General features: G+C 52.3%; 1 protein-coding gene across 1 annotated transcript in view; it reads left to right on the top strand.

Annotated features, from left to right (window-relative positions):
• Positions 1-11835: 11835 nt before the first annotated feature.
• Positions 11836-13789, top strand: part of GNAO1 (guanine nucleotide binding protein (G protein), alpha activating activity polypeptide O) — a 65873-nt gene continuing 63919 nt past the window's right edge. The window contains exon 1 of the mRNA XM_009994901.1: positions 11836-11843. Within this exon, the coding sequence (XP_009993203.1) occupies positions 11836-11843 (8 nt within the window). The remainder of the gene's footprint in view (positions 11844-13789) is intronic.

Genomic DNA, 13789 nt, shown 5'->3' with positions numbered 1-13789 from the left:
AGGAGCAGGAGCAGTTTTGTGCACTGAGACTTATTTCTTCTCTGGCTGTTAGGAATGTGAATGCAGAGCTGCACCCACCTCAGCAGTGCTGCTGGGGAGGGGAGAGCAAGGGGAGCCATGGGCTGTAGAGCCTGGGGCTGAGGATGCTTCCCTCACATTGAGGAGCTCCTGGTGAAGATATCTCCAAGTGACTCAGCTCTCAATCTGTTTACACCAGCTTGATGGACTGAGGGGGAAATTGAACCTGAGCAGAGTTACTCCTCAGCCCCCAGGTTATGCCTGGAAAGCAACAATCTGCCTGTGGCTCAAAGTTGAGCTCCAAGCTGAACTCTTGGCATCCTGAGCTGAGCCCGTTCCTCCCACCACAGCCCATGAGAGAGGATGCACCCCAGAGGGCAGCACCCACCCAGGAGCATCCAGTGGGGCTCCTTGGTTCAGCCAGGTGGCACCTGAGGCAGCAGCTGAGCCTGAGCTCACCTCACCACCTTCTCCACCAGGGATCCAGGCAGAGAGGGAGCTGTGTGGATCCCTGGGAACAAAAAAGGTGTCTTAACTGCAGGATTAGTCACAAGAGAAATTGCTGTGCTCAGCACTGAACATCACCTGGCCCTGCAGATCTTTAATTGGATGGTAGAGATGGAGGTATCATGACCTGGGAGCAAAGCAGCAGGTGAGTCCTCAGGGACAAAGGGTGCAGGGAGCAGCCCCTGGGAGGTTCCTGCTCCCCTTTCCAAGCAGGGGCAATAAAACGGTGCTTAACAGGCTGTTAGACAGCAAAACAGTTCCCATGGGTAGGGAGCACCAAGGGGAAATGCCAGGGGTGTCTGGAAAAGGAATGGCAGCACTAAAAGCTGAGTGCTGAGGAGCTGAGGGAGAGGAGACAAGATGCCCTTGGTACAGGATCCGTTAGAGGTGCAGAGCTGGGATGCTAAGAGCTGGGTTAGGTCCTGTAGAGCTTCCTGTGCTGGCAAGGGGAGAGCAGAAACAGTCAGGAAACCCTTTTCCTTGTGGCCTTCTCCCTGGCAGAGGAGCAAGCTGGGTTGGGGAGCAGGCAGCAAGAGCTGGTGTTGGAGGTTCCCACCCAGCCCCATCTTTCCAGGGGCTTTTTTTATCCTGGAAAGCACTTGACCTGTAGAGCTACTCCTGGCTCTGAGAGGAGCTCCTGTGCAGCTCCTTCCACAGCTGGGGGCCTTGGCTTTCTGGGGGTGACAAATAGAAGCTAATCCCTGGAGCCCCCCTGGCACAAAGGTGGTTCTGGTTTCAGCCCCTCAGACCCAGCTGGGGCCAGGGGGGACACTCTGCAGGTCCTGTGAGCACAGCTCCAGCTCCACACTGGGCAAAGATCATCGTGCCCATTTCAAGTGGTCACTTCTCTTCCCCCAGGCAATTTCCACTCCTTGGCTCTTCTTACATCCCTTCCTCAATCTTCCTGGTTTCTGTCAACAATTTTTACATTTGGTTTCCCCTCTACCTGACTATAAAACCTCTTCCATTGTTCCAGACCTTTTGGTGTTTTAAACTGGTTTTCCTCATTAACAGATTTTATCCCTTGTCCCTTCCATCCTTGTTTTCTTCAGCCACGGGTTCTCACAGCTCCATGATCCTCTCCCAGCCTCCCTGGGAGGGAGCTGGATCCTACCCCCTCCTTGCCTTCCAAACGTTGACAGGGCTGTTGGGGAGCATGAGTGACTGACAGACAAACACCAGCCTCAAATGCTCGGAATGCCCTGTTGCTAATAGCTTTATTCTTGTCAACACAGGGAGCAAAATAACCCTTGAAAGGGTTAGGCTGTATTTTTAGCCAACCTCAAACTCAGCTTCTAAAAATCAGCCTTATGCTCAGCTGTCAGGCTCACTCCCTGGCCTCCTGTTCCCCAAGGAGATATTTAGAGGAGTGTTTTTCACTTGGACCTGGGAGGGTTGAGTCATTTAGACCTTTGGAAGTGCCTTTTCTTCAGACCCCTTGCAGTGGTGCCCAGGTGGGGCTCTGAAACTGACCCACAGCTTGGAGGGAGGAGATGCTTATGGGGGGGCTTTGCTCCCATGACTTGGACCTGCACAAAGGAACCAAAAGGGGGGAAACTTGAAGCCCATCAAAAAGAGAACAGTGTCAGGGTTTCCCCACCACTCACAGCCACCTCCAAATTCCAATCTTGATTATTTCAATACGTTTTGAAGGGGTTAAAATTGAGAACAGCTTAGGGAAGATAAATCAGGCTGTTTCTGTGCTGGCCTCAGAAGTGCATGACCTTGCCTTCCTCTCCTTATTGGTCTTAGGACAAGCCAGCTTAAGGAGTGATCTTTTCCACAGTCTCCAGTTGGTTAAGCTTGTAAACAACAGCAAGGCTGGAAACCATTAGGGGGTGGGTAAAGCTTAGAAATGCCAGGCTGGGATTCCCTGTGATGTGCCCTTAAGGAGTGTGTGCTCATTAACCAGACTAATTCCACTGTCTCCTGGTTCTCCCTGAGGTTCCTGTGCCAGCCTGGTCACTCAGGTCCCCTGCTGCTCACCAAGGGACATCAGGGGGGACAAGGAGGGGGTGGAAGGCACCCAGGGACCAGCAGGGCTGCTGGGTTGTTGCTGGTATGGTTGGGATTTTCTTTTCCCCACTGCTCCCACAGCAGGGACACACACCAAGGAAGTCTTCTGCTGCATTTGAAGGGCTCCCCTTCATTTGTCAGGGGTGGCTTGTGTCTGGCAAAACAGCTCTGAGGCCTTTCTTAGGATGCAGAGAAGGAGGTACCCCTGCTTTCTTTTAGGGATTACCCCTGCAACTCTGAGCACAGGGGGGGGAAAAGCAGGACCACCAGCTTAGGAAAACAAAGGGGGATTGGTGAGGTGAATGGTGCTGAGTTAGTAATGAAGGGTGCCAGAAAAATTAACCAGCAGCCACATAAACAGCACCATGTGAGACATGGGGATGAGCAGAGAGGGAGTGTGCAGTGGGCTGCTAAGTGCCCACATTGGTTTTTAGGGGCCTTCAGACTGAGGAGATGCCTTTCCTGACGTGACCTGGTGCTGCTCCCAGTGCTATTCCATATTTCCACTCATGGTTGGGGGAGTGGTATCAGGAGAGTGCAGCTCAGAAGGAGATCTGGCTCAGCAGTCCTGGTGAGGAGCTGCAAGGGCAGAGGGAGGCAGTGCCAGGAGCTGCTGGAATGGCCCAGGAAATCATGGAGAGGTGAAACTCAGGCACAACTATAAAGGTGCTGCATTTGAGAGGGTAAAACTAGGTTGTCCCAGAGCTGCAACTGGCTCCCACAGCAGGGACACACACCAAGGAAGTCTTCTGCTGCATTTGAAGGGCTCCCCTTCATTTGTCAGGGGTGGCTTGTGTCTGGCAAAACAGCTCTGAGGCCTTTCTTAGGATGCAGAGAAGGGGAGAGGTACCCCTGCTTTCTTTTAGGGATTACCCCTGCAACTCTGAGCACAGGGGGGGGAAAAGCAGGACCACCAGCTTAGGAAAACAAAGGGGGATTGGTGAGGTGAATGGTGCTGAGTTAGTAATGAAGGGTGCCAGAAAAATTAACCAGCAGCCACATAAACAGCACCATGTGAGACATGGGGATGAGCAGAGAGGGAGTGTGCAGTGGGCTGCTAAGTGCCCACATTGGTTTTTAGGGGCCTTCAGACTGAGGAGATGCCTTTCCTGACGTGACCTGGTGCTGCTCCCAGTGCTATTCCATATTTCCACTCATGGTTGGGGGAGTGGTATCAGGAGAGTGCAGCTCAGAAGGAGATCTGGCTCAGCAGTCCTGGTGAGGAGCTGCAAGGGCAGAGGGAGGCAGTGCCAGGAGCTGCTGGAATGGCCCAGGAAATCATGGAGAGGTGAAACTCAGGCACAACTATAAAGGTGCTGCATTTGAGAGGGTAAAACTAGGTTGTCCCAGAGCTGCAACTGGGCCCTATGTTCTTCTAAACCAAGTTCTTATGTAGGTACAGTGGGTACCAAGCAGGTGACCTGACAGAGTCAGTGCTTGGGAGCCAAGAGCCCAGATCTAAGGGAGTGCAGCAAAGGAAACCTGCCCTTCCTGGCTTCAGGAGCTGGAGTGGTCCCTCTTGGTGAGATTCCCTTGCTCCACATGCACAGGCATGGAGCACAGCAGACCCCCTTCCCAGGCACACTCTGCCTTAAGGTGCCAGAGCTGCACCTCTGCTCAGGAACAGGGTGGCAAACTGTGCCTCCTGCTCACAGACAGGCTGCTGAGAAGGGCTTTTCTCTCCAACCTAAGAGGCAGCTTTTCTGCTAGCAGGGCTCTTTCTGTCCCTTTGGCAGTTCCAGCTGGCTGTGGAAAATCCAGCCCAGCTGCAGGCTTGGAGACATTGTTTTAGGACAAGACCTGTCAGGAGGCATTTTGATGGCGAGTGGCTCGTGTTGTGACTGTCACATGTGCCCAGGAGAGGCTATGTTTGCCTTTGTGCCTGCTGTCCTCTCTCTATCTGGCATAAGCAAGAGCCAGGGCAGTGTTTTCCTTTGGCCATTCAGCACTGAGTGTACCAAGAATAGCACAGTCACAGAGTTCAGGGGAAGAGACTGTGTCTTCTTCAGCAGGGACAAGGCTCCAGCATCCTGGGGACAATGCTGCTGCTCACGTGATGGACAGAAAAGGAGGGTCCTCAGCAAGTTTCTCCACTTGCATCAAGCTTTGGTGCCCTTGAAACCTGTGAGACAGGAATGTAAATGTAAAGGCAGGTCAGATTTCATATGAAAAAGCTTCCTCTGGTTTCAGAGGAAAGGTCAGAACAAGTTTCTTCAACCTTCCAGAGAGTGCTGGGGTGAGGGACAGCCAGCTCTAGCCCATGGGGACAGGCAGGTGGGTCTAGTTGGAAGCCAGAATGCAGAATTAAGACACCCAAGTCAAGGTGAAGTTGAAGAAGAGCTTCTGGAGCAGAAGGTTAGATGCATTCAGGCCAGCTGAGTTCCCCGTGGGGTGTAATTGATTGCCCTGCAGGAAGTACCTTGGGAAGCCCTGCATCCTGCAAAGAGCAAAACCCCAAACCCACAGCTGGCCACAGGAACCCACATTTTCCAGCCTCACAGGACACCCATCCAGTTGGCAGCACCTGCCTGAGGACAGGACATGCTGCCCAGACCACTAAAGCAGAGGAAGTTGCACAGAGGATGGGCAGGGCCAAGTTCTCTGCTCAAACCTGCCCAGCGTCGTCCGTGCTGCAAACCTGCAGCCAAATGCCCTGCTGAGGGACTGCCCAGGCTCAGCAGAGATCTGCTCTGTGGGCAGGTGTGAGTGAGCCTGAGTCCCCCAAAGCCCAATGGTGGAAGTTCATCCAGTTGGAGGCTTTTGCCACCACGTTTCTCCAGGGGATTTTTACTCTCCACTGGTGCTTTTTTCCTTCATTTCTCCGACCACTCTTCACCCTGTTTCCTTTCTATTCCCCAGCTCTTCCCTCCCCTGCATGTTCTCCTGAGCATTTTTCTGAGCCTGCTGCCATTCCAACAGCCCCTCAAGTTCTTGTTGAACTTCTGAACCCACCCTCTTCCAGTGGGTGCTAAATCAGGCAGGACAAGCCAAGCCAAGCCCTAATTCTGCTGAGAGCAACTGTGCTTTGGGAAACATCATTGACAAACATTCAGCCCTGAGACAAAGCTGGTCTGAGGGAGAGAGTGCTGATGTATTCTGCAACTCTGGTCTGCAGGGTGCCAGTGATCAAGTAGGACATTTTAATAACATCCTTCATGGACAAGTGTTTTGCTTGGAACCCTTTTTCCCCTCCCTCCACTCAGACAATTGTCAGCGAAGGAACAAAATGGGATGAAATCTATTCAGGAAATTAGAACAATCTGCATTTCTTTCTTTCTGTGCTGGATTCCTGATGAGTGGGGCTATAATCTGCAGGGGTTGGTGGGGTGTTTTTTTTTGTGCCTGAAGGACAGTCCCACTCTCACCTCTTCCCAGCCAGGCTGCTGTTCTCACAGATAAACAGGTCCTCCCTGAAGGGGTCACAGCTCCCAGCCAAAGGCTGATGACAAGAGGAAAACAAACAAATGCATTCCCAGGGCCCCATCCAACCCTTAGGGAAGAAAATAGAAGCCCTCGTGGGTTTTAGTAGAGTTTCTAGCCAGCCTTTAACCATCACTTGGCTGACAGTGAATTGCACGGGCCCCAGGAAAATCTGGGTTGTGAGGAGGTGTGGTGGGTTTCCAGCAGGTGGCTCAGGGATCTCCAGCCACTGTTTCCAGCCAGTTTCATCTGAACTTGGCCATGTTTGCTTTCCAGGTGATGTGATTTCCTTCTGCTGCCCCAGGTTTGCAAGGTTTTAGGGCACTGGAAGCTCCTGGGTGAACCAACTGGTGGAAGAAAGGACCCAGAGGGAGCAGGGTAGCCAGGGGGGATAATGAATGAGCCAAGACTGACCCTGAGATTCAGGCTCCAAGAAAAGGGGAGTGAGTGAAATCATGAAATGAGGGGCAATTGAAAGAAATATAAGCCAGAAATAGGTACGTTGAGATTGGAAGGTAGGAGGGAGGGGACAAGAGAGACCTGAATTGAATGATCAGGGAATAGTTTGCCCAGGGAAGCTGTGGCTGCCCCATCCCTGGCAGTGTTGAAGGGCAGGTTGGATGGGGCTTGGAGCAGCCTGGGCTGGTGGGAGGTGTCCCTGCCTATGCAGGGGGTTGGATCTAGATGGTCTTTAAAGTCCTTCCAACCCAAACCAGCCTGGGATTCTGTGAAATCTTGGTTTTGAGGTGGAAATAGTCCTGTGGGAGGAGGCTGCCCCACAGCCTTGCTTGAAGGGGCTGCTCAGGCACCCAGTGATCTGGGTCACTCCTGCCCCACCAGAACATCTCTCCATCCTGGCTATTGAAACAGCTCCTTTCTTTTTCTGTCTCCCACTCAACTCCTGTGTGCTCCTACAGCTGGGGACCAGTGCTTTCAGTGGCAACACCCTCACTATTGCTTTGAATGAGGAGGGCTTTAATCAGCCCACAGCTCCTGTAATTTCCCGTGGTTTAGGCTGATAATGAGGATTTGGGTATGTAAAGAAACCCCTAAAGTACACATGGAGATCCACACAAGGGAGTGCAACTCTGAGCCTTGGGCATTAGTGACTGTGAATGGGTGAGTGCTCAGCACAGGAAACCAAACCAGGGGAGACAAAAGCCACACATCATCTTCCTGGGCTGGCAAATGCTGTTTATCTTATTTGTTTCAATGACTGGAGAACAAAAAGCTTTTCTTGCCTTTTGTGGGTCTGGAGCTGGGTTACACTTTAGCCTCAGCTCTGCACAGTTGCTTGCAGGATTTTGGCAAGGAAACCACCCTGGCCTGGTCTGGTCTGGGACTGGGAGGGGGGCTGGAGCTCCAGGAACCATGGGCATGAGTCCATCACCCCACCACAGAAACCAAAAGGACTCTGTGTTATGTCTGAGGAACCACAAATGAAAAGCAAGGAGAGGGGAAGCTCTTGCAGATCAGTGTTCTTTCTGGGTTAAAAAAAATATGAAATATGTCAAATGCTTCCTTGCCAGGGATCGTTTCTAGAAACAGAAACATCAACTGTGGTCACAGCTGGTCCTACCAGGGGATGTGCTCCAGCTTTGGGTGGACAACTGCAAAGCACGAGGGGTGGAAGGACGTTGCTGTGCCACCAGGTTCCCCAGCTGTGCAACTCCTTCCTGGCACTCCTGGCACCCCATTAGTGCTCCCAACTGTCATTTCAGAAGCCTCATTCTTCAGGCAGAGAAGGGGGAGAAACACATCAGGCCTCTTATTTCTGCTGGCAATGCTGGTCCTAAAAATAACTCCTTGAAGGACATGATGGAAGCTGCACTGGAGCTCGTTGATAGATAAATCTTGGCTGGATGGCAGGAGATGTTTCTAATGATGAAATGTGTTAAACACTGGGGATTCTTGTTCCTGGAGAAGAGGTGAAAACTTGTCCTGCCCGTGCCTGGATAGATAGGGATGTTCTCTGCCTCCAAAAGGGACAGCACCTCTGTGCTGAGGTCCTGTGTGGCTCAGGCTACAGGGGGTGAGGTGTGGGATGGGAACCCCCTGGGACATCACAGCCTGCACCTTCCAGACTGCCCTCATCCTGTAGTTTGGTCCCTGGAGGGACACGTGGGAGCAGTTTCAGCCTGTGTCACCTTGTCAGAGTCCCCAGGAGGCCAGGACATGGAGGGAAGAGAGCAGCTGTGCCCCAGCTGTGCCTGCTCCTTGGAGATGCTGGCAGAATGTTTGTCCCAAGGGACTCAGTTCCTCAGGCTCCTTCCCATCTCCTCCCTTCCCTTGCCTCTTCCTCAGGCTCTTCCTTTTGGCATTAGCTGGGAGGAGTGGGATTTCCTGCACCCTGCCAGGGCAGCCAGGCAGCATTTGGCATGAGTTATCCCAGTTACCTTGATCCATTGGTTGGTTAATGAGCCACTTGTTTGCCTGGTTACTGGGCACCACCACCTCTGCTGCTGGATGAGCTGCTGCCTCTCATCACACATCTCCCCTCATCCTGTAGGCTGTAAATCTTTTAGGAGCTACAGTTCATCCCTGTTTAAAGGGGACCCTGGCAGTGTGATTAAATGCTAAACCAGCCCTCCCCTACCTGTGTTTCCCACGGCCAGATCATCTTTGTGTTTGCTTTCTTGTCCTCCCACCAGCATCTCCCCAGACCTCATGGTACCAAAGCTGGGGCTGCTCTTATTCATGGGGCTGCAGAGAAGGGAGGGAGGGAAGCCAGGGAGGTTTAGATTGGATATTAGAACAAAAATATTTACTAAAAGAGTGCTCAAGCATTGGTTCAGGCTGCCCAGAGGGAAGTGCTGGAGTCCCCATCCCTGGAGGTGTTCAAAAACCATGCAGAGGTGGCACTTCAGGACGTGGTTTAATGGGCAGGGAGGTGTTGGGTTGACAGTTGGGCTGGATGACCTGAGAGGTCTTTTCCAACCTTAATGATGCCCTGATTTTATTCTGGGATATGACAGGGAAGGTCTGTGCTGTCTGGAAGACTCAAAAGCTTGGAGAAAGTGGTGAGATGTCCAAACTTTCCCGGGTACTTTCTGGAATGAACTGAGCCCCAGCCCATCCAAACTGTGCATCACCCAGCAGTGCACCCACCCCGTGGGAGGGAAGAGGGAGTCAAAAGTACCCTGTGCTAATTAAACCTCAGCCTCTCAGAATCCAATCAGGCCTCTCCAGAAGGCAGGAACGTTTGACACCAGCGACAGTTAAATAAGACTAGAGAGAAGCTTAAATTCTGATGCTCAAATGTGGAGTAAATTGATGATGAGGCAGATGTACCAGGTGGGTGCTTCTGAGGCATCTCAGTGCTTTGAACTGCAGGGCATCTCCTCAGCTCCTCTGGGGAAAGACTTAGGGGCATTTGCAAATGAAATCCATTAGGAATTTCTCAATTGAAGGTGAGGACATGGGGGGGTGACAAAGGCTTGATGGGAGCAGCAGGAGGAACAGACTCATGTTCTGAGGTGTTTGTCACAGCCTGATGGGCAGACGCGTCTCCACGTGGTTCTTGCAGCTCTGTTCTCAGGTGGTGGGTCTGCCCAGAAAGCTGGTGGTGGCTTGCTGAACCAGGGGCTTGTTTGGACACCAGTGGCATCTGCTGGTCCTGCCAGGCTCTGGTGGCCAGGAGGCAGTGCCATGGCAGGAGATGCTGGGGAGGAGGAGCCAGGCTGGCTGTCCCCAGAGGGTGGCTTCCCACCAGGCTCCACGTTGCTTCTGGGTAGCACAGCACTCCTGGGGCTCCCATTAATGGGATATGGGGCCTGGCAAGGAGACCTTGAAGTGCCAGCCTGGCTCCCAGCCAGCCTTGCAGATGCAAGAGAGTGTCTGGCCAGGGTACCCCAGGCACTTGATTCTTGATCACTCCCTTCTCTGCTGGCTGGAGCTGCCGTGCCAAAAGCTGACTTGGAGCCCTAGGAAAGAGTGGGGACAGGTCCCTCACCTGGGGAGGATGGTACCTCAGGGTACCAGGGGGACAAGGCACCCAAAGGATCCCACCAGGCTGCCTGAGTCCCCCAGAGGAGCTGCTCTGCTTTCTGCCAGTGGCCACTCCTTGGGCCACTGGTTGGTGAAGAACCCTCCTGGCTAGAGCCACCTCCTTCCTTCCTGCTGCCATCAAGAGGTCATGGGACAGCTCTTGAACTTGGTTCCAAAGCCCCAGCTCACTCCTGCAGAGCAGGGACAACTCATTATTTGTGGTCCTTTGGCAGTGGGTACATCCATCGTGGCACATTTGTATCTCTCCCCTGCTCAGCAGAGGCACAGGAATATTTGGCAGCACACTGCCTCCCAGTTCTCCCAGTCCTCCCAGGGAGCCACTGACTGGCTGTCACACAGACAGGGCCACAGACACACAGCAAGACCCCAGAGCAGAGCCCTCCATGTCCTCTGGGCCAGGGGATGCCACGAGACACTGAGGATGCCCAAGCCCCTCAACTCCTTTTTCAAAGAGTGTTGCCTTGGAATAGTTTGGCTGAAAAGCTCAGTGAAACACTGGGAATGGTGCCTTTTTTCTTCTCCAGGCAATTGGAGGTGGGAGCCTTGGAGCTTCCTCCAGTGCCACGGACCAGGTACCTCTGTGTGGCTGCACCTGGGAGTTAGAGCAGCCAAGGTCTGTCCCCCACTGGTGTTTGCAGCACATCAGCCATATCTGAGGGTCCCTGAAGGGTCAACATGACTTGGCTGAATCCTGGTGGCAGGTGCCTGGGAAAAGCTGTGCATTTGTCTTCCCTTCAGATAACCTGTTCTCTGAGTACAAGTGTAGAAATGATGATTTAAACACATCCAAATGCATGTAATTAATCACAAGTGCAACATTCCTCCTTCCTGCTGAGAAACCTTATTAACTGTGGGGGTGGAATCCTAAAATACTCTTTATCTGCCACGTTTTCAGCTCAAATTCTTCAGCTAGGAAAGCCTCAAGGGTGCAGACCTGGCCTTCCTTGAGCACAGGGTTCCAAAGCATCCTGCTGGTTTTGGAGGGGTCTCCACCTCTGCTCCAGCCCAGCTGCTGTTTCAGCTCTAGGCTGGGACTTCCAGGAGGCTCCAGCAGGTACAGGCAGCAGCAACCTGGCAGCCCCACTGCCAGAAACACCCCAGAGCTGAGGGCAAGGTTTGCTTTTATGCTGCTTGCAGCAGCAAGAGAGCCAGGCAAAAACTGCCAGAGACTCTTCCTGTGATCCGTGGTTCTATCCTGGGAGGGGAAGGCAGCACATTGCAGGGCTGGGAACACCATGACTCAAAAGATCTCTGAGCTGAGATTAGTGGAGACTAATGTCAGGCTGGCAGCACACCCAGGGGCTTGTGGCAAGCACACTGCTCCCAGGCAGAGCCCCTGAGCTGTCATCATGCCAGGGAAGATGGACAGGATACAAGGAACAGCATAATCTCCCTTCCCAGCATTGCTTCCTTTTCAGCTTAACATGTTAAAACATCAAAAGTCCTGAAAAAAAAATCCCACCACAACAAAAACCAAACCCAACCCATCTGCTACCAGAGCTAATAAAACACATCAGTTCTTGCTTCTGAAGGGCCAGTTGCTGCTAGATTGGACATCCCCAATAAAGCAAAGCTGCTTGAAGGCATCTTTTTGGTTCAGAAGGGTGTTTTCCTGCCAGCACAGGGCTCCTCAGGAGCCAACTGTGCAAGATCAGCTCTAGGTACAGGGAAAGGGACTCTGAATCCCAAAGGATTTCAGTGGAATGGAGAACTTTGGGAGCTGGGTTTGTCCCACGAGGGCTGAGAACCACCAGGTCCTTGCTGTGATACCCCAAGAATCATGCACTGACCCTTCCCATCCAGGTGAAATACCCAGGGCTGCTCCATTCTTCTGGTGACACTTGGGGCCAGTCCTTGGCTGTGAGGATGATGAAGTGGGCAGGGTGGTGAAGAGCTTGTGTGTGTCCCTCCTTCCCTCTCTTGCCCACAGAGTATTTGGTGCTGGAGAGCAACATCACCAAAGATTCTGAAAGGCAAAGTCACCTTCCAGCCATCAAAACCCTTTAGATGAGGCAGATGGGAAAGCAAAAGATATTCTTTAGGTTTGGGCAGTAAAACTGACATTGAACCCGTTTGCCTCATTTGTCAGGCTTTGATGATAGTTAATGACAGCTTAGAGGAGTTGTAAGTGATCTAAAAAAGCCATAAAAAGCTGCTTTGTGTCCTTGTTCAGGGGATGAATTTAACAGAACCATTACGGGGCTTTAAAACACTGGTTTTGACTTTCTAGAACCAGCTGTGGGATGATCCAGCTGCAGTTGGATCCCTCTTGCCTCTAAGAGAACATTTAAGAGGATTAATCCCAATAATTTTAATTCAACCAAATGACCTTACGTAACACGACCAAGGAATTAATGAGAATTCTCTCATGTGGGTCATCACCAGCCTGATTTGTTGTTTTGCCATCCCAGGGCACCTCAAAGATCTCAGGCAGAGCCTGGACAAAGTCACTGGACTGTGCAGCTCATTGCATGGGACCAGAAGATCAAGCACTTGGAGCAGGAGCCCCTTTTTTTTTTTCCCCTTTCACTGGCGGATGATTTGGGAAAGCACAAAAAGAACCCAGCTGGCAGCCCCCACTGCTGCTGCTTGAAACCCTTTTGGCTCCCAGGCTTTTTCCACAGGAAAAAAAAATGCAATCTCATCTCATGCAAATGCTGCTGCAGGAATCTGGGTAGCCCAGCTGTCTTACTTTGTTTGATTTTTTAAAAAAATCCAACAACCCACCACGAAACAACAACCCCCGGGCTAATTGTTCCTGACTGTGTTTCTTTGCTGTTCTCCCCTGAGCTGAGCAGGGTGCATATTGAAGCTCAGGAGGTGCATGGAGGGGTGTTCAGTGTTTGCTCTTCACCTGGAAGGCCCATGGGGAGGGCACAAAGTGACACAGGTGCAGGGTTGAGGGAAACCAAACCATCCCAGCGGCCTGACGGTGTGGAAAAGCTGAGGCTGTCCTGCTCCCTGCTCCCTCCTGTTGCTTCCTGATACCAGGCTTTTGGAAGGATAAGAAACTGCTTTGGGGGCAGCCAGAAAGAGGGTGTTGTTGTGTTGCTTCTGTATCAGCAAGCCTGGGGGTTCCCTCCCCCCTGCCTGCACCCTGAGACCCCAGTCCTCCCAGGAGAGCTGCTCCAGCCCTCACACCAGCTGCATGCCCTTGCTCTGGGCTTTCCCCAGGAGCTTCATCTCCTTCTTATGCTGGGGGTTCCAAAATTGGACACAATGGGGTCTCACGAGAGCTGAGGAACGGGGGGGAGTTCCCTCCTTTGCCCAGCTGGTCACACTCCTTGTGATGCAGCCCAGGACACACGACCTGTGTGTGCGACGCACGTTGCGTCCTGCTCTGCTGCCTGCACGGGGTGTAGGCAGAGCTGGGCACCTGCTTCTGCTCCTTCTGCTGGCCAGGAAGCTGGGAAATGATGTGACAAGAAACCCTCTTGCTCAGGATGGTTGTTGCCACCATCTTTTTTTGCCTGTAGACGAGCAGCTCTTCAGCTACCCGTGACTGGATCCTCCTGCAAACCTCAAATACACAAAATCTAGGCAGAACACACTTCATTTCCACCAAAACTAGAAACAAGTGCACTAAAGAAAATTCCCAGTGTGGTGCTGCATCCCCACAGCCCTGTGGCTTTCTGGAAGCAGCTCTTAGTCTTTTTTTAATTACTATTATTTTTTTAATTGAGTTCTACATCAGTGCTTCGTGTGGGCTTTGTGCTCCCTGGGGGGGTGATCCCTGCTTGGGTTGCAGGCTGGAGTTGAGAGATGATTTCTTGGACTGCACACTCAGTTCCCTGCCATGTGTCCTTCACCAGCCTGGGGT

This window comes from Chaetura pelagica, unplaced genomic scaffold, assembly GCF_000747805.2.
Source record: "Chaetura pelagica isolate M959 unplaced genomic scaffold, ChaPel_1.0 scaffold93, whole genome shotgun sequence".
NCBI lineage: Eukaryota > Metazoa > Chordata > Aves > Apodiformes > Apodidae > Chaetura > Chaetura pelagica.
Note: the sequence above shows the minus strand (reverse complement) of the source record. Positions and strands in the feature narration are given on the sequence as shown.